Source organism: Anopheles bellator, chromosome 2, assembly GCF_943735745.2.
Source record: "Anopheles bellator chromosome 2, idAnoBellAS_SP24_06.2, whole genome shotgun sequence".
Taxonomy (NCBI): Eukaryota; Metazoa; Arthropoda; class Insecta; order Diptera; family Culicidae; genus Anopheles; species Anopheles bellator.
The window spans coordinates 24338420-24358443 of NC_071286.1; the positions used below are offsets into that span (position 1 = coordinate 24338420).

At 50.0% G+C, this 20024-nt stretch overlaps 2 protein-coding genes across 2 annotated transcripts; one reads left to right on the forward strand and one right to left on the reverse strand.

The window, feature by feature from the left end:
- Positions 1 to 4746: 4746 nt before the first annotated feature.
- On the reverse strand, positions 4747 to 9154 carry LOC131210257 (ataxin-2 homolog). Its single transcript, XM_058203477.1, has 4 exons — positions 9037 to 9154; positions 6379 to 8936; positions 5329 to 5627; positions 4747 to 5205 (listed from the first exon to the last, which is right to left on the reverse strand). The coding sequence occupies exons 1-4, from the start codon at positions 9136 to 9138 to the stop codon at positions 4748 to 4750; spliced, it is 3417 nt and encodes a 1138-aa protein (XP_058059460.1). The 5' UTR covers positions 9139 to 9154; the 3' UTR covers position 4747.
- Positions 9155 to 17130: 7976 nt separating this feature from the next.
- On the forward strand, positions 17131 to 18388 carry LOC131211203 (uncharacterized). Its single transcript, XM_058204591.1, has 2 exons — positions 17131 to 17533; positions 17602 to 18388. The coding sequence occupies exons 1-2, from the start codon at positions 17131 to 17133 to the stop codon at positions 18276 to 18278; spliced, it is 1080 nt and encodes a 359-aa protein (XP_058060574.1). The 3' UTR covers positions 18279 to 18388.
- The last annotated feature ends 1636 nt before the right edge of the window (positions 18389 to 20024 follow it).

Consider the following 20024-nt stretch of genomic DNA (forward strand, 5'->3'; position numbering starts at 1 on the left):
AAGGGTGACGGGCCACCGGTGTCCGAGGGTGAGCAGAGGCTGGAAGCTTCAAAGAAGATGGCACCATGTGAGGAAGTTAATTGAGCGAGCTGCGAATTGCACGATACGCTACAAGTTAACGCATGGCTGGCCTAATCTCAAAAGGAGTCCTACAGGGTATTTTGCCCCCAAACAGTGGTCCGAAATTATTTACAATGTTACACTAATGAGTCGCATCCACAAGCTGCTTCCGGCTCGCAAATCGCTGATAATGAGGCTTCCAAGATGATGACAAATCACGAGCGCGGCCCCATTAACGTCACCAATCGTATCGAATGAGCGCGTGGCGCATGAATGGTTTGCGCGACAAGCGGTTCGCAGAACGCGACAAACAATTAATCACAATTACCCATCGTCCAACATCCGCAACCGAACCGCACGCGTATCTCTCCCTACCGAAGGGTAAGTGCGTCCTGCAACCGCACACCGCGGCATACACGCCAAAGGACACTGGCCCGTCCCGGCAGTTACATCATCATCCGCGTGAAAGATGCTTCCCTTCAGGAAGGGGCGCTGGGCTGCTGGCGGGTCGTACATCAAACGGCAATAAAACATATTCTTCCTATCACGGCTCTGGCTTGTTGCAACACGCTTGTCGCCCATCGAACGCCTTTCCCTTCTGAAGTGCACCCTACAGTGCGATGCGTCGATCATTGCGGTCGATTCCTTCCGGCGAATGACGAGGGGTAATAGGTCCTGTCCGGTTCGGTCATCAGCGTGCAAACTGTGGCGAGATTGTTTATCTTTCCCATGGCTCGGTTCGATTGCTGCCGCGCGTAATCTGTTTAAATTGTAGAATGGTCACAAAGACATTGACGAGTTTGCGTAAATTTTCAGGACTTATAGAATCGCACATTGTAAGGGTAAGATAAAATTGACAGAACATTATATCAACATCTCTACACGTTCAACCACAGTAGCAACGGTAGTGACCCTTCGACCTTGCTCTGTAGGAATTATGCACAGAAAGAGCAGATTTGCTTTCATTGAATCATAAAGGTCGATTCATATTTTGTTTAGAGAAATGTTTTGACGTGTAATTATAGTCAAATGCACGATGCAAATCGATCACATCGATGCAAATCAATACCCTGTGTGCGACCAATGTCCACGGCGAAACGCGAAGCAGAAGAGGTCTTACCTACGACCAACTACGGTAAAAATAAGGCAAAAATTTCTTGTTTTTTGGCGTTTTTTTATTATTTTTTTCTGTTTTTTTTCCTTCAACTGAAAAGATTTTTGCTCTTTTTTTCTTGCTTTAAAGTAAAGACAAAAAAAAGATAAAACATTAACATTTCCTTTAACCATCCCATTCCGGACCGTCGATTGGGGGGAGAGAATTGGTCTCTTCTGGTAAGCTAAGGAGTATGTCCGCCCCGCGAAACGCTTGCTTCCGTGCCGATGTTTATTTCTGCACCGTGGCATAGAGTGTGAATTGTATCGACCAGCACCACAATTCCCGACTATCGACGGTCCGTTTGCCTTAGGTGCAGTTGTTGCAGCAAATGGAAAACAAATAAAAACAAAAAGAGTTGTCAACAACTGTTCAATGTGCCCTTTGCATTGTCGTTGCACTGGCGGGAAACGCTTTGCTCAATCTCACCATTTTTGTGTCGCAGTTTCTCTTCTGTCTCTTCAGTTTTTTTTTCTCCGTGCTGTGCTGCACTTCACAATTTGATTCTACTCCATTCTCCACAATCTCCACCTCGCTCTTCTGTTCAAATCGCTCTCGTTTAATGTCCAAAAGGAGCGTCTATCCTTTCGCTATTTCTGTTGAGTACGTGATCCGGATTGGCTTCTTTTCTGCTTGTTAATTGGCTGGCGAAAGATTCTTTGTATGCCTCTGCATCTGCACTAAACCCAGATGATGACCAAAAATGTTGCACGCCGAACAAAAGAGGCAAATGTAACTAAATGTTTGAATATTTTCGATCGCACCATGAATTCCCGAGCATGTTTGCTTTCGGAATCTCTCTCTCTCTCTCTCTGTCTCTGTGCTCTCGCTCCAGCTGGTTTGTTCGATGAACGCTCGCGATCTTTGTGTAGCCCTTTGGTTCGTGATAACGAGCTTTGGGCAAAGCAATTGGATGAACCACGTACTTTTCTCCAGTGTCGCACCAGCGATCGCGATCTCGTTACTTCTGAGCAGAGTGCCGTTGCGTCTTTATGTTACTTTTATCTCTTTCCTAGTTGCTCCTATCGATAGGGCCTCGTCGTAACATGTTTAACATGTCGTTGTGTAAGTTTGAATGCGATGTGCCGGATTCACAACTCTGCAACACTTTGTCACTCCAGCACATTATTGTGTCCCGGTTCTTTACCGGTTCTTTCATCGGTTTTCTTAATAGCTTCTTTCAACTCCCTTTTCTCTATCGCCCGGTCGGGAAGCTGTAGTAACATTGGTTTGAAATTCCTATTTTGTTTCCTCTTTTCCGTTGCTGATCGGAAGCATGTGTTTAAAGCACCACGGCTCGGGACTTTCTACACCACTGCCAGAGCTTCCTTTTCTTCCCGCTTTCTACAATAGACTTTTGTTTGCTGTTATTTTGCTCGCGTTAGCGGCTCATGCTCCATTCCCATATTCTTTCTGTTGATTGCAACACTTTTATCATTCGTTCTTTGTTTGAGTTGCCATGTTTGCTCGGTTTTGTGTTGGGATCGAGCCTAGCTGACTACACTAAGCTTGCTGTTGATGTGTTAAGCTACGGTTACCGTGGCAACCCTTCCAAGTGTGTCGTATATTCGCACACTGCGTTAATAATGCGTGAATAGATGCACGCTCTCGTTTCTGAACACGTTTTTCTTGCGCGACTGAGTATGCGCTCAAGGACCTCTGTGTGCCTTCCTTTGCACTTCGCTTAGCCGTGTGTGTTTTCCTTTTTTAGTTTGTCTTATTTTCAATAAATTAAATTTATTGACTACTCCAACTAGCTTCACGTCTTCTTCGTGAACGCGAGCGCCCCCTCCGCCTTGCTCTATGCATTTTTGAAATTCTATTTTACAGCGCGCTCACAGTTCGGCATTCAAATTGCTTCTTAAACATGTTGTATGTGTTTGTGTCTGCTGGATTCTTCTATTGTTTTTGTTTTCGTTCATCCTATCTCAGACACACTTATGCTTTCGCTCACTATCAACCATCCATCCGCGCTAGGAGTTGTAACTGACGATCACACTCACGCACCGATCTTGCTCGAACCCACTGTTAAATTTGATTTATCTAATTATGAATTATAGTTAGTAAAGATGCGCGTTTCAGTGATTTGTTCTCCAGTTCGACAAGTCGCGTTCTCTAGTACTTTTATTTTACATTTTTTCAATTTTTCCTTCTCCTTTCCCCTGCAAATGAAGGATATTTTTTCGTTCCCATATGTGTTTTACTTTCAGCACCTTATCTGACTTTTCACTTGCTTCGGTGTCCTTTCGGGAACAACTTTGTCCAGCTGCAGGCTGCGGTTTTGGTACAAACCGTTTAAATACACGGCTTCGACTATGAGCAAAACGAAATACAGACAACTCCCTTCTCCCAGCGAACCGTGGGGCGGTGGAAGAAGGGCCAACAAATAAATGTTCTTATGTATTAGGGGTCGTAGTCGTAGACGATTGCAATCCGCTACGCTTACTTGCTGCTTCCCCACTCGTAACTATTAGTCGATGTACAATGCAGCGATCCATCGTTGCGACAATTTCTAAAGCCCTGACACATGTGCTTCCGTCAGGACATTGACTACTCCTTAAACCAGAAGCACATATTTCTGAATCAACATGTCGGGATGTGTGCTTAACAAAGTTGCTAAACAAAAAAAGGACATTGCAAAGCACATTGCACAACTCACAATGCTCACATTACAGACCTCGCCTCGCGGATGCTCAGGAGAGAAAGCAATAATCTGCCGTCACCCAAACTCCATTTGGCGGTCGATTACCATTTAGGCTGATTCATAAAGTATTGAAACTCGCATAAATAACGCAGGAATGTGGGTGAGGGTTGATAAGGGTTTTGCGAAATAAACCAACAATCGGACTTTTTACAAAATCATTCAAAACGTACGTCGCATTGTTGTCCTTGAAATACAACCACTCACTGCTCCTCCATTTTCGATACTCGAGAGATAAGAATGCCGTTACCTCTGGGTTTGTGTGCTGCTTCAAGTCGTGTGTTTAAAGAGATAACCTACATTTAAACACGGCTCGCTCTACGCTCGTTTTCCTCGCTTTCAATTAACTTTAGTCCATCTTGTTCACGTTTCGTACACTTCACTCTAGCATTTACAATTGTTTATGTGGCAGGGTCTCTCCATTTGCTGCACTCCTTGATCGGTGCACTGTCCTTTTGTTCTATCTTGTGTCCACTGATGCACTGGTATTGTGTGGTTGATAGAAAAAAAATACTATCTTTCATGCAACGTAGCATGAATCTTCTGTATCTTTCCTCTTTTCATGGTTCATGCGTTTATGTATGTGTGTCTTTTTTGGTTGTTCGTCGTCTTTTACATCAACTCCCCCACGGTACCCACGCTTCTTCTCTGTGGGCTTTAACAACACGGTGCGTTTCCCGCTAATTTTTCAGCACCTTCGCGTAGGACGGGTGTGACGGTGGTGGTTGCTGTTGTTGTTGCTGTTGTTGGTGCTGCTGCTGCTGGTGGTGCTGCTGTGGGTGAAGGACACCCGGTCCACCAGTGCCGGGCGGTGTGGCAGCAGAAAACTTATGCTACTGCGCCGTCGGATGCTGCGCCACGTGCATTACGTGATGGTGATGGTTTTGCTGCGGGGCCGACGTCATGTTCTGGTAGATCGTAGGAACGACCTGCGGCGGCGCCACGATCGGGCACACCGAAATCGGATAGGGCGTCGGTTGCTGGTGGTGAACCTGCGCGTACGTGGGCGGACCGCCACCGGCGGGCGATGGCTGAGGGCCTGGGTGGTACTGCTGGTGGGGCTGGCCGGGCGACGGTGTCGTCGAGGGTGGCGTCGCCGCCAGATACTGGAGCGGTGTCGGTTGCGGCGTATCGTAAATGGTGCGGTACTGCTGGTGGAATGGTGGTGCCGCCTGGAACGTTTGCGGATGAATCGTCGGCCCGTACGGAGCAATCATCTGGATCGGGCTAGGCGCCAGCAGGGGCTGGCCAGTTGCGGCCGCCACCTGTATCTGCGAAGCACCGACGGGGACTAAAACGAAACGGAGTACAATCATTAAACAGCCCAAGCCGCCCGGGGGGCGGAAATAAAGACTCCCGAGGGGGCTGTATCAGCTCCCAACTCGGGAGTGAAAAGTAAAAAAGGCTTGCGTACAAATATCGTTCCGGTAGCTACCTTGGCGTCCGTTCCGTATGCGGGTCGGTTGCGCCGTGTGCGGATGCTGCTGGGCTGGGAATGAGGGCGAATTCACCACCGTGTATTGCATCACGAACTGCTGCGGCATTACGTGTTGGGGCGGCGGTGGCGGAGGCTGATAGGAGCCTTGCGCCAACGCCGACGGGCCCGGCGTTTGCGGCGTGTGCGGGCTAGAAGACGTGTGACTTTTCAGTGGGCGTGCGAAATAAGGATTACCATTAATGATACTTATGTTACTGTTAGTAGTGGTTGATTGGCTTGCGGTTGGTGGAACGTTAGATTTTAAAATATCGTTAATTCATTTTTACAATTGCATTGATGATTGCATGAGTCGCGCAACAGGGCAGATACAGGTTTATGCGATTGCCGATCGTACCACGGGGTTGGCAGCCGGATTGCGTGTGCGGGTTTAGGCCAGCGAGGTTCAACAAAATTTTGTTTCGCGATGCAGTTTTGTGGGTGTTGTTCGAATGGAATCCAGACGCGCGCGCGCACACGCACGCACACACACACACACAGACACACAGTTTTGTGAGGGTGAGATTGATGGTTGGTGGTTGGTAGTGATGGTTGGTGTTCGTGGTGGTAGAGAATGTGTGTTTGAAAAAGGGACATTATTAACATTAATGATGGTCAAGAATATTATGTTACGAAAGCACACATCCACAAAGACACACGGGAAAATGGAACCGAAGTTTGAAAGAACAGAAACAGCATGCACTGTAACGGAAGGCAAGATGAACCAAAGGGAACCAACATGCAAAAAGGGAAGGTACAGGAAAAGCATGCAAAGGAGATGTTTTCCTAACGAAAAATACGAAACTAAAATATCTAAAACTATGAGTCTGTGTAAAAAATAAACATAATTTGATTGACATCGTTTGGCCGGGAGGAGGGACACTGAATGACGACAGAAGCTACACGGAGTCTTGCATGCAGCCAAACACAGAGGGACAGAGAGGCACACCGACAACGAGACAACGACGAAAGCGTTCGTTTGATACATACCGAGACGGATTGGGGGTACTAGGGCTGCGTGGTGTGAACGGCTTGGCGGCCGGATTAAGGGTGAACACCTTTTTGGTGGCGGTACCCGGCGGTTTCGGATCCGCGGTGCCACTGTTCGCGCTGACGCCATCGGACGACGGGGTGCTTGCGGGCGGCGGCTGAACGTTCGCTACAGAAACACCCGCGCCACCGGGCGGTCCAAGGTTGGGCGGTTGCTGCTGGGGCACTGGCTGCGGTGGAGAACCACCGACCACCACCGATTGCTGCTGCTGCTGGCCAGTGGGTGGAGGAGGCCCCTGCTGTTGCTGGGAACCGGGTGGTGGTGGAGGCGGTTGCTGGGCCACCATGTGCGGTGGAGGTACCATGCCTCCGGATGGGCCCGTCGTTTGTGAGGCCTGATTCTGCTGTTGCTGTTGGGTTGGCGGTGTCGTCGGCGGAGGCTCGCTGTGTTGCGACGGAATCTGCTGTAGTTTGGGTTGCTGTTGCTGCACCACCAGCGATGGTGGCCCATTGTCAGCCGGTGATCCGGAGTGCGGATCTTGCGGGTGCTGCTGCTGCGACTGCACCACTACCGTCGGTGGCGGCAGTTGTTGCTGCTGCGACGGCGGCGGTGGCCCCTGCTGTTGTTGCGTCGCTGGCGGCGGAGGTGGAGGCTGCTGATGCACGTTGGGCATCGGTGGTTGCTGCTGTTGTTGTGGAGGCGCCAGCTTGAAGTCCTGGCCAAACTTGCGGAGATTATCGATCTCCATGTCCCGGTTGCGGACGACCACCGTGCGCTGGGGTTGCGGCGGTGGTGCTTGCTGATGCTGCTGTTGCTGCGGGTTGCCAACTCCCATCATGGGCGGTGGAGGCATCGCCACGTGGTGCTGCTGGATAACGACTCCGTCGGATGAGACGACGGTCGGTGGCGGCATGTGCGGAACAACGGCATGATGGGGGTGTGTCATGTGCATCGGTGGCTTGGTGGCCATGTTCTGCATCTGACCCGCTGCGGCCGCCGCCGCCAGTTGCTGTGGGTTCAGCGACGGCGGGGGCTCACTGTAAACCGTGGGGGCCGGGCCACCGGCGTACTGGCGGACGGTGCGTTGTGGCAGAGGCTTCTGGTTGCTATTTACGTTCATCTGCCCACCGACACCTGGCCCTCCGTCACCATTCATTTTGTTCGCATTCATCACCGAAGGCTGCCCGTGACCCTGCTGCTGCTGCTGCTGTGGTTGCTGGGGCGGTTGTTGCTGCTGCTGATGCTGCACGTGACCGTAAGGCGACGGTGCCGAGTGCATCGCGTACTGCTGCGGCACCGAAGGGTGTTGCTGCATTCCTGCTCCGACCCCGTGTTGCTGCTGGTTGTTGGGCGTCATGGTTGACTGTTGCTGCTGCTGCTGCTGAGGAGGCGGCGGTTGCTGCTGATGCTGCTGTTGCTGAGGTGAGCCTTGTGGATGCTGCTGTTGATTTATCATTGGCCCGTAGCTGTTCTTGTGTGGCGGAGGAGCTTGAGGACTCGGCGGCGGCGGTTGCTGCTGCTGCTGTTGCTGCTGCTGCTGTTGTTGCTGTTGCTGCTGCTGCTGCTGCGAGGAAGGAACAGCAACCGGCGGGCCGTTATTGTTGCTATTACTGCTGTTGGGCAGCGGAGGCGGTGTGCTTCTCACCAATTTACCACCCTGGCCCGGCTTGCGGATACCCGGAGCAATGTACTTCTGTTGCCTGGTGTTCGAGGGCATGGTGGTGGTAGATGCCGCCGACGCCGCACTGTTCGTATTATTATTGTTGCTGCTAGTTGTCGTCGTATTCGTGTTGTTCACTAAATTGTTACTATTATTACTACTGTGTGCACCGATGCTGTTGCTGCTACTGCTGCTTGCACTGCTGCTACTGCTGCTGATGCTGTTCGAGTTTTTATCGTTCAGAGCGCCGCTACCACCGCCGCTGCCGCCGCCACTGCTATTGACACTGCCACCACCGGCCGGTTGCGCGGCCGTTCCAGCAGCCGCACCACCACTTGGCAACGGACTGACGTTCGGGCGAACTACGGCAGCAAACGCCGCTTCCTCGTCACCGTTCTCGACGTCGATACGATCCTTGTAGACCGGATTGTTTTCGATCTCGTTCGCAATCTTTTCCGCCTCCAGCTCCTGCACCTTAAACTCTTCGCTGTCGCGCTTCTGGATCTGGACCGTGTAGCCGGACAGCGATTGGTCGAACGTCGAATGCAGCCCGTAGATCGTCTCGTTCTTGCGGAACATATCATTCACATCCCAACCGTCCGCGTTCGCGTCCAGCTCGAGGCTGTGGTCGCCGTGATCGCCATTCAAACCGCTGCCGCCGCTTGCGTCCCACGGTTCGAGCTCCCGGTCCTCTAGCCAGCTCGTACCGTTGCACCGCGAGATGGCCGTGTCGGTTTTGAACGTGTCGCGCGTGGCGTATTCTGGATCCACGTCCTTCGCCGCGATCGTCACAATATCGTTCGGCTTGAAGATCAACCGCTCGACGAACGTTTCGACAATGATTTTCGTCTTCTGATCCGGCCCTACCTCAACGCGATGTGCCATTTCCAGCACAATCTAACGGAAAAAAGAACAGGGTTTAGAACGAGCGATCTAGTTAGCGGCGTTAGCGTGGCCACCAGACTTTGGGGAAAGTCAGGTGCATGCCGCATCTCACCTGAAACTGTGACGAGAACGTCCGGAACACTCCTTCGTATATGTGCCCGGCTGGTGTTTGGATTTGCACAACATTGCCGACGTGTGATGTGGCCGCATGCATAAATGGGGGATTGTTGTAAATACCTTCTGCTTGGATCGATCGCTGCCTCTGGGTCCTGACCATATCGAGAAATATAAAGAGAGGGAGAGCAAAAGTTAACCAAAACCAATATTACCTCTGTATGAATGGAGAAAAGGCTTGTGGTCATTACAGTTTTCATAATGAGTAACAGAACGTAGTGTCTACAATCAGCAAGTGTTTAAATAAATATTTAAAAATAATTAAAATTTCTCTAAAAAACAAAACTTCTCATCACATATACAGATAAGAAACCTTCCAAACACAAAAGGGTGCCGAAGTCTCAACATATGATTGAACATAAAAAATCGATTATCTTAGTAGCGCGATGGTGGTCAACAAATCTTGCGGTAAACAAGTATTTATCAGCTACAGCGCAATAGAAACGGCACCCGTAAGCACAACAACATGAATCACGAATGGCGGAAGGTCAATGTACCGGCAAATAATTGTGGTGTGCCATCGTGACGACGGCGGTTGCAGGACAGACAGAATATCACAGATGCTGCTCCTCGTCCATTGAAAAAACTTGATAGAAATGCCAATTTGACTAAATAGCGCGCGTTTGTCCGTACTTTACGCCACTGGAACTGTTGTTGCTGTTGGCAGGCCGTCGCCCAGTGCAGTTTCGCCCCCGTGCCAGTTGGGTGCAGCGCAAAACTTACGAAGCTACGCACCACTTATTCAACCGAAGAAATGGCGAATATTTTGTGCATCTCTCGGTGTAGTGTACTTGGTTTTCCGCATTAAGTCGCGGCTGACGGGTTGGCGCCACACAACGGACGGAGCACCACTAGTTTAACTATTTTCATCACTGTTTGCGAAATAGGGGTACGTTTAACGTCCTTGTCCGCAACGGTTCTGTGGACCCGCGACTCTATTCACACGCCTCGCCATCATGCTTTCGTCGGAAGTCGATAATAATAACACCGCTGATCCCCGGCCGCCATTTGTGCTATTGTTTTTTTTTCAATTTCCTCTCACGCATACACACGCAGCTGGAATTATTTGCTCGCAGTTCTTCAGATTCGCACACTTCCGCTCGGACGGTAGAACTCACGCACACCCTCACGAGTGCAAACGTGCTGCTCCAGCCACGGAGAGTGAGTGGTCTTCGGATCGACGTTACGTTCAAAGGACGAAAGCAGATCCCGAAAAATGTGCAAGGATGCGAGCGACATCGTCACAGAAGGCAGTGCGTGCGCGCTGGGCAAAACCGCGACTTGATTTGCTATTTCAACACACCACCAAAATAAGCACAGAATTAGACACCCTAATCCAAGCAAGCGATGCTGGAAATAATGGCACTTGTTGTGACCGACCGAAATACCGTTCACAGGTTTATCCGCGTTTCACGGCAATTGTTAAAGTTGCACCACTGCTGTCACTGCGCTTCCGCTGATGCACTTGCCGTCGTGGACCCGTGGACTAAAGGAATTCGCTTTCAACACACGGCCGCTGCCCGCTTGAGAGATAGTAATGAGAATGAGAACATAAATCACCAGACGACGACCAGGACGGCGGCGGCGGCTCTGTCTCAAGATGCCAGTCTGTGCCTGCACAAAATGGCTTAACCGGCAACTCTAATTGAACTCCGCGACAGCGTGGCACGGTCTTCACATAACACTTTCGCGAAACAAGCGCAAATCCTTGCGTGCGCGGTCGAAACAAAGCATTTCTTTCCGCTTTTTTTCCGCTGCAGAGTAAGGAAATCAAAACTAAATATAAATTTCGACTATTGGCCCTCGCTGTTTGGTACGCCATGCGTTACGGGCACATCGGCAGAGACCACCACCACGCACAATTGCCACGAGACCGGGGCGACGCATAATTGTCATTCTTTCCCACAAAAACCGCCACATCGGTGGGCTATTTATTTTTACCCTCTTCCCCAAAGGGAACGTCAGTCAGGGCTTGTGGCAAGGGAAGGCAAAGGAATCGGACTTATCCGCGAGCAAGCTGAGACTATTTCGAAGAAAAAGAAAAATACCGATTGGTCCCCTCTACATTTGTGCGACGGGAACAAAGGCAACGGGAAAGAATTTTCCAGCACCGCAGACTGGAGGTTAAATTCTGCCACACAGAAAAGGATACTGAAATGCAGGGCACACCGAGTGCAGCGGCACAGCGGCTACTAGGATCACATTTGCGGCAACGTCCGAAAATGTATGCAAAACTCTGGGAGGGCGACACAGCACTTCGCAACTATCGCGAACCATCCAGTGGTTTGGGTGTGGAACACTGTGGCCATGCTGTACACACGGAAAGGATGCAATTTTCCTTTATACTCTACGCAACTTGTCTCTCTCACCCTTTCTCTCTCTCTCTCGCTTATCTATCTTTTACTTGCGCGGAACGTCTGGCCGTTCTCTACTGCAGGAACGACGCTCCTTGTTCGACAGGAAAGGGATAAAGAGGACGACAGGACACACGGCCACCGATTTTCACCGGAAAATGGATGAAATTTTCTCCCATCAATATCACACACTTTGGTGCTGGGCCAGAAAATGGGGTCACACAGACGGGCACCAACCGAGGAGGCCTTTTCGCAGCTCAGAAGGAACCGTAACCGGAGATACCACTAACGAGCTACAAATAATCAACGGAACGCAGTCCACTTTTCACAAAGCAATGCCACTTTGTTTCGGAGACGGCACACACTTTTCCTTCACAATTCCCGGTTCTTGCTCGGTCGCAAATGTGGAACCGATGAAGATCTTCGGGGCCCGTTAAAAGCGAAAAGTACGATGTGTCACTGGGTAAATTATGCTACGGCGAGCGAAGGAAAGCTGCATAATTCGTGACCGGTCGCGGCTACTAGTGTCGGTGCGCGCCCGACACGACCGCAGCCAGAGTGTGGCAATCGAGTGAAACTCCCGGCACCGACTTGTTCGCGGTCGGTTCGCGACTCGGATCTCGTCCTGTGCCCGAGAGCCAGTGTTCAGTGTGTACCGTCTGTCTGTCCGCTCGGTTCCGCTCAATGGGGAGCCCTTTTGAATACATATATATGCTCGCGATGAGTGACGTTATCTCTTTGGCACCTTCCGATAGTTTCTTCTTCACGATCTTCAACCATCAGAGAGAGAGAGAAGAAGAGCACAGCGCAGTGTTTACTGTTGAGTGTTGGTCAGGACAGCGCCGACCACCGGTTACGAGTCAGCGGAGCGATGTTTGGGTTAAACAAAAAGCCTTGCTGCGTTGGCAACAGTTGCAGACTCTTTTTTGATACGAAATTCCTCGAAGAAAGGACACTTTACGTGTTTTACAACAAATTTAGTGTACGTGAAACTCGAAGATGAATTGAAGATAAATCAGGTGCATGAGGTGTGCTCTCTCATTGTTTCTCTTGCTTTTCTTGCTCCACGAGCGAATGCTCTTGGCCCGAAAGCCACATTCTCTCCTTGCAACATTGCACACTCCGAACAAGTTTTCCGAAGCTCAGATGGCAGACGCCCGGCTGGACACCGACGGGCATTGTGTTCACCCCCTTGCCGCAGGGAAGAAAGTGTAGAAGGGGCGCGCCAGGGATTGACGGCGCGATGAAAATTCAATCAATAAAGAAGAGGGAGGAAAACTCTTCACGCACACCACGGGGCTAGGGCGAGCTTTTCCCGAGTGAAGCGGCCAGACTTTGTTGTGTTGATGAACGAGAGCCGCCGACCCGTCTCTAGCGCCATTCCTAGAAAAGGGGTTGCACAAGGCGAAGACCGGCAGTGGTGTGCGTGTAGATGCCAAAAGCGGTGCGATTTTTAGGACGCATATTTCAGCTCACTAACACCATCGCGACCACGCTCTTAGCCGCGAGTGGCATGATTTTATTAGCGGACTTGCATCATCAGCAGTGGATTGGCGTTGTTGCTTGAGTATTGGTGCTCAGGTCGTCCTGCTGTGTGCCCATAGCTGAACCTTGCGTTAGTGAATGGGAGTGGAAAAACAAACCAACCTCTACCCTTTCCTTCCGTAATCTGGCCTGCCGCTTAAGCCTTCTTTTAATTCAGTGTAACACTCAATGAATTTCCCATTCAAAGGTGAACCGCGGGACTGCAATACTGCTGGCAACGAGGATGATGGTTAGTGATTGATGCCGGTCCACTCTGTGGCATTTTTCCGAAACCCGTTCCGTACAACCTTTGAGAAACAAACGCCGGGAGTGCATTTTGGCAGTCTGCCGGCTTCTCGTCAACAGTAGATCTTTTACGGGTGCAACGAAACGCAAATACTGGCCGCCGCCAGTCAATATTCTGGTCCCACAGAACTCACGGACGGGCATGTAAAATACGACGAGTGATAATGTCACGAAATAAATCGCATTTATTAGGCTAATCTGTCACGGCTAATTAAGTTGACTAGGCTAAGGTTAAATTTTCCATTACCTTCATGCGTGTCCTGAGAATAACGTGAACTGTGATCATGTGATTGGCAGCGCTCTGTCGGTGGATTTATTTCATTTAACACACAGAACCTTGCCAACCATCGAAATAATACAAATATCGGATGGAACAATTCATTGCAAATGACGATAGATTGCTTGAAGTATATGTGCCGCAGGCTGAAGACTGAGCGCAAAAATCAGATCAGCTGCGGATGACGCAATCAAATACCAACTTAGCTACTTAACAAAAATAATAATGAAAGCTTTTCAAGCAGATTTCAGTAACGTGATTGAAGGAAAACATATTTAAGAGCACTGAGGATCGTGTTAATGATGGCTGTTCTCAAATTAATTTACAACTATGCATGATTCTATCGGATAAACTTATCTTAACGATGATGGGGATCTTTAAACGTCAAACGTAAAACTATAATGGTATGACATTTAAAAAATATCTGCCGTAATATCGCGATTGGAAAATCTTCGCAACTATGAAAATCTTCGGAAAGCTGAAAATCAGATGACTCATACGCAAAAGATAAGTGAAGGATTTGGATGAGGGTGCACACGAATGACTAACGGCGTCGATGCTCATATCCGCAATACATGATTCTGCGAATCGTCTTCATTGAGGGTCATCTCAAGCAGACACATCAACACGATCTTCCGTGAGGGCATAAACAGACCGAAGAGGAAATGGGAATGATAGCAACAACAAAGTACGCGACGCCTGCTTACCTGGGTGGCCCGGGCCGAGTTTTGTTGCGCTTGCTCATATCGCTGTCGTCCGAGCGGCTCAAGGAGGAGCCTTCTCTATGGCTTCGCGTCGGGACTGGAATTTTGACGTCGGTTATCCGTGCTCCGGAGATTGCCCTCCGTTAGCGGCTTGCTGTGATCGCGCACGCGTCTAGTGATACGCAACTCAAGGGCAACTCTGATGCTGCGAATGCGACGGCAAGTCTTTCCTTAAGCGCACTTACTAGGGGCTCTGCTTCTTCTTGTTTTCTCTTTCGAGCTTTGCTCTTCCGGTTGCCGGACGAACTTTGTGTGACGCGTTCAGCACTTGCAATGCTCACTTATATACATGTACATACGGACGCTTGCACACACACACACCCACACACATTCATACACAGAGGCACGTGCGATCCGAGCGCAATGTAACACTCTTTTCTTCGCTGGCGCTGAAACTCGTGATGCACTTGACGCACGCTTCCGTTTCGGCCGCCTCTGCTAACCACCACCAGCACCACCGCTCGGAACCGCTTGATGGCCACCGATTGCCGCACGTCGTCGTCTCGGGGAACGCTCAATTCCTTTCCACGCTATCGCAAAGCCTACTGCCGCCGTTTCGCGTACTCGCCGTACCTAGGAAGAGGGAAATCTTTTATGTAACCAACGCACCGAGCCGTAATGCGCTATGCTCGTTGCCGTGGCAAATATATCGCCGCACACTACGCTACGTAGTGTTATGCTGCTGTGTGCTGCTTTTTGCTCTCTGTCACTTTGACGCGCGCCAAGACTTTCCCCTGGCCCGTGCGGTTCGGTCGGGTTGGCCTGTGGCTGATTGTTGCCCCTCTGCTAGTTTGGCGTGCAACTAAAACGCACACACACAAACATGTCCGCGAATGAACAACGGAGCGAGCGCCACGATGATGGTAGGTCCGCCGTCTAGGGACTAATGTTGCTTTTCTGCCCTTTGGCAGGGAACCATGATCATCGGCGCAAAGAACTTCCGCTCGGATCGTGGCGATTTGGCAGCAAAAGAACTTTGAACTCGCTGGACCTACGATTCTGATGGCGCTGATGGCGGCTGCGGTGCGTGCGATTGCCCCACAACTTCGGAAAACGCCGTTCTGGATTACGCGCACTTCAAAGATAAATCAGTTAGAAGCTACCATGTTCCGAGGTCAAATCGGTTTTGCGTTCTGCTTTTTTGGCGAGAAAATATTCGCGCTTCTTGCTAGTCCACTATGGCCGCTTTGTTTGGCAGTCTCTTCATCGCTCCCTCGGACGGTAGATGCGGGACGCGCTCGATGAATCAGCGAATAAACATCATCACAGGATACGTTCGAAGGGCCTCGAGGACGGATCGGTGTGCCCCATCGGATAATAATGACCAATTGGCCAAACAACAGTCTCGGGCAGGATCAACAATTGCGTTTCGCGGTTCACGGCAGCAGCACGCACTTTCAACACACACGCGCACACATACACGCTGGCACGCGAAAGTCACGGAAACGACAGCTCCACTGCGAAATGGTGGTGCACCCGTGGGAGAGCGAAATCTTGGCGAGGAGTCCAGTGTCTAACCAATGCGCGGGATGCGGGTTTTCGGTCCACGGGCCGGAAAGCGAACGGGGCTGCACCTTTCTCTCCGCCGACGGTTCTCGCTGCTGGTCGAATGCGCCTAAATTTCGCGAGATTTCGATACGATTGCGACAATACGAAGACTCTATACAAGAGTTGGCTGCTACGATGCCAAAAAACGGAGGAATGATGAAAGGCTTCGGAGTGGCTGGTTTCTTTTCTTCGGCCGCAAGCGAGCTTCGCATGTGTGCGTGAGTGCCCGCGTGAGTGGACGTTGTGTTGATGTATACATTGATAATTTGGTTACGAACCCACCGGCTGTCATTCTGTTCCGTGATATTCTGCTTCGCAACACTTTTTTGCATATTCGCATCCCAACGAAGGCACGAATCGCATTTTCCAACGAGTCAGAAGTTTAGGCTACGCAGTCTAGCAAGGAGCACTCCCTGGCAACCGGATGCTTAACGCAAGAAAATTCGCTGTTCGTCTACAGTCGGTGCAAACGCGGAGCCAAAGTGGAACTTCGTGGTGTCGGATTATGTGGCTCTGTTGGCATGGAGAAGGTGAAATAGATTCGTGATGGAATGAAACTGCCTTTCGCCGAGCTGGGACGGCTGAAAATGCAGGCTCGGAGCAGCAGCTTGTTACCCTAGAATGTAATAAACAACGAAAATAGACAACATGGAACAAATCGCAATACACTCGGCCAAATGATGCTGAACCGTCGAGTATAAACAAGCCGAATGATTCGCTCAAACCACTCACGGAACGTCATCAAGTTCGAAAAGAGATGCTATGTTCGAAAGTTTTATCGTGAGGGGAACATTTTCGAACACAATCGGGAACAACCTGAACCTAATTACTATTAAAAAACAAAAAAAACAAATTTAACTCCACAAGACATAATACAAAATGTAAATATGAGAAAGTAAAGTAAGTGAGTAAAAGTAAATTCAATGTGCAATCCACATAATTGCTTCTTAATCTATTCGGCTTCAAAAAACAAATGAATGCTTTATTAATTTGTTAAAGCGGCTTAGTTGTTCTTAAACAGCATATTAAACCATATTTGAAGTGCGATACGCCTTTCGTGTGTTTCGAACGCATGTCCGCCCGGGGGGATGAGACCGTTATCGCACTCCAACATACGCGCCAACGGGACAAAGACGGTTGGAGATGAGCGTAAATCAAATTTTCCTTCAATTGATGAGAAAATGCAATCACGCGTAAAGTTCCGATCCTGTGGCCGTTGTGCGGCTGGCATTGTGCCGCCCTCGGTAGTGTTATCCGAAATGGCTCCGCGTTCGGTTCGGTCACCGAAAACCGACCACAAAGTTGAGAGCAGCTTTGAGGACCTTAAAGCTGCTATCGACAAACTGAACCCCTCGGAAACGGACCTGTACGCTATTTTCGCACCTGTTAGAGCGTGTCTTTGGCGGCGACTGCTTCTGAAATGGTTTAAAATTACGATAGGCTGCCTGGTTGCGGGAATGGTCATCTATTACGTGCCTACGGTTAATTGGCACGTAACCGCCGTCGGTCGTTTGCTCATGATCGAGCTTCTCCCCTTCTGGGACTGGACACCACTGTACCGTTCGAAGTGTATAATTACGAAGGCGACCGCAGATCCCGCCCCGACTAAAGTCGAACCGCTCCGTTTGCTATCGGACGACTGTGTGGTTTGCGAAAATCTCGGTGAGTAATGTAGAGAGGGCACAGGATTTTCTTCAGGAGAATTCAATTTTGTTTTCCGTGCATTTCAGCTTCCATACCGAAGCGGGAAAACGTTAGCTACGAAAGTTTGTTCCGCCACCATCTTATGCGCCAGATTCCGATCGTCGTACCGGACGGGCAGTCCATGTGGGAAGAACACGAACGATACGGTGGCGATTGGAGCCGATTCCTGGCCGACGTCGAAGACCTACTGCTCAGCAATCCGTGTGACCTTCAAACCAACCTCCTGTTCCAACCGTCCACCGCGAGACCTACCGCCTTGGCGCGAATGGTAGACCTACTGGCGCCAGACACGGAGAGGGAGGAATCGAAGGATAACGTCGGCGGTTGGTTCGTACAGTTCCGCAACTGTGCACTGCGAACCGTCAAGAAGACGAGGATCATGTTCCGGAAACCGTACTTCTACGCCGCCCATTGGGAATCACCCTTCACGAGCTGGTTTCTGCTATCGGCAGGCTACGGTGGGAACCGAGAAATTCGCCCCAACATGGCGGGATTGGTGATCGTGAGTCAGCTTCGATCCGCGCTGAATGTGACGCTGGAGCCCCGCTACGAATGTGAGGCCCGGTGCCGTACGGTACGCCTGATGCTGCAGGAACGGCAATCGTTGCTGTTCTCCACAACCCTGTGGAGCTTCAGCTACTCTCCGTCCCAACAGGACCGGGCGTCGGTTACGTTTGTCAGCGAGACGTACGACGATGTGTGAGCCATGCGATCCTGACGTGGTCCTTACTCACGATTTCTGGAACGTTTGGCCCATTTTCTTTCGACGCGCCCAACCAATAAACACACGCCCTCCGGGGTTCGACTCAGTAATGTTTAGTTGATTTATTCACATTATTGGTTCCCAGTGTATTTATCAGCTATGTTGTTTCATGTCATAACATTTGTATTATCTTAACAATCATTGCACTCGGTTCGATTCGTTCGCCATACCGTTCGCTCTGAGCCCGGTTCGGTCTGAGGTGTTCACGGAGAAGGAAAGGACAGTGTGTGGTACCGCCGGACACATTGCTAACGAGTGTGCAACACGTGGGCACGCCACTGCGTTTCGTTTCAGCCCTTCGTTTTTTCTGCTTGTTAATCTGGAGAGTGTATAGTTATATGACTTTTTCTCTAGCCCCTGTGCGTCAGAAGTCTGAATAGCGAAAATCGAAACTGGAGGCTCCTAGGAGGAGAACATTTGAACAGAAGGGAATGAAGCTCGTGTTGGTTCTTGTTCGGCTCAAGTTTCGCGCCCATAGTGTTACATCCTTGTGTGTCTGTGTGTCTGTGTGTGTGGGTGTTGTTGTGTTTTTTGCTTTCGTTTGGACTGTGTTAGCTTAGAAAACTCTGATTAAATTTTGTTTTTGAAGTTAGCCCAAGCATCGATCGATTAGCGCTGGTAGCGCGCCTCGAGAAGCATGATCGCTGCGCCTCGTAAGCCATCTTTTTTGTTTTCTGCTCTCTTCTCTCGCTAAACGGTATGTAAGCTATCGTGGCGCTGCATTGCGTACGGTTAGATTCTAGCGTTTAGTGCGTTAGTGCAATCCGCCATGGTTTGAGGTTATGTAGATGGTAGAGGTGAAGAATGAAAGCATGCTTCCGGCCATTGCTATCGGAAACCGAAAATAGGGTCGCGTCCTGTATGAGCAGAGGAGTACCACAGTACCAGTTTAAAGTAACAAGCCTTGGGGTATGGACACTGGAAAGAATCCATTTTAATGTGAAAGGGGTTTCACCCCCCGGTTACGAGCAAGGATTAAGCAAAGCCCTTTTTGTATACTCGCGGTACAAATCGGAAACGGTTTGGAAAAGCACTAAAGTAGTGTGGTAAAGGTACCCTCTGCGATCTACTCCTTGCGGTTCCCTATTGGTTACGGACATTGCGGTTGTGTGGTGGTGCGTGTCTGCCGTGTTCTGTTGTAGTGTTGTTGATGTTGATGTTGTAGCTGTAGTTGCTGTGACGTGAGCGTGTGTGGTGGTGAGGTTGAATGAGGGTGTTTCTGGTGGCCTCCGCCATCTTATGCCAATCTGCAATCGTTCGGTCCTAAAACACGGGGGGGAGTTTGAAAATGGACTGTAAGCAGTAGTAAACGGATCAGCGCGATTGTCATTCCTTGGTTGTAGTAGTGTGTGATATTTATACGATTGAGGTTGGGTACAAAAAAAAATGAAAGAAAGATAAATTAGTAAAACTTTAGCAACCTCGTGCGCGGTTTGAATGATCGGTTAAAGCAAATCGAAGGGAATGCTGAGCTTCGGCAGGGACAGCCAATTGATCGCTCCGTCCTAGTCCTGCAGGGACGGGCTGATGCTTTGGGTCACGCTATTTGGGCACCCGATCGGAAGCTAGGTTAGCGGAAAGGATCATTCTACGAGTACTTACGAGTGGAATTTTGCCGAAGTCATTGAAATTAGCTTGGAAATAAAGGCACGCGAAGCATAGGTTCTACTTTCTTTCGTCTCCGAC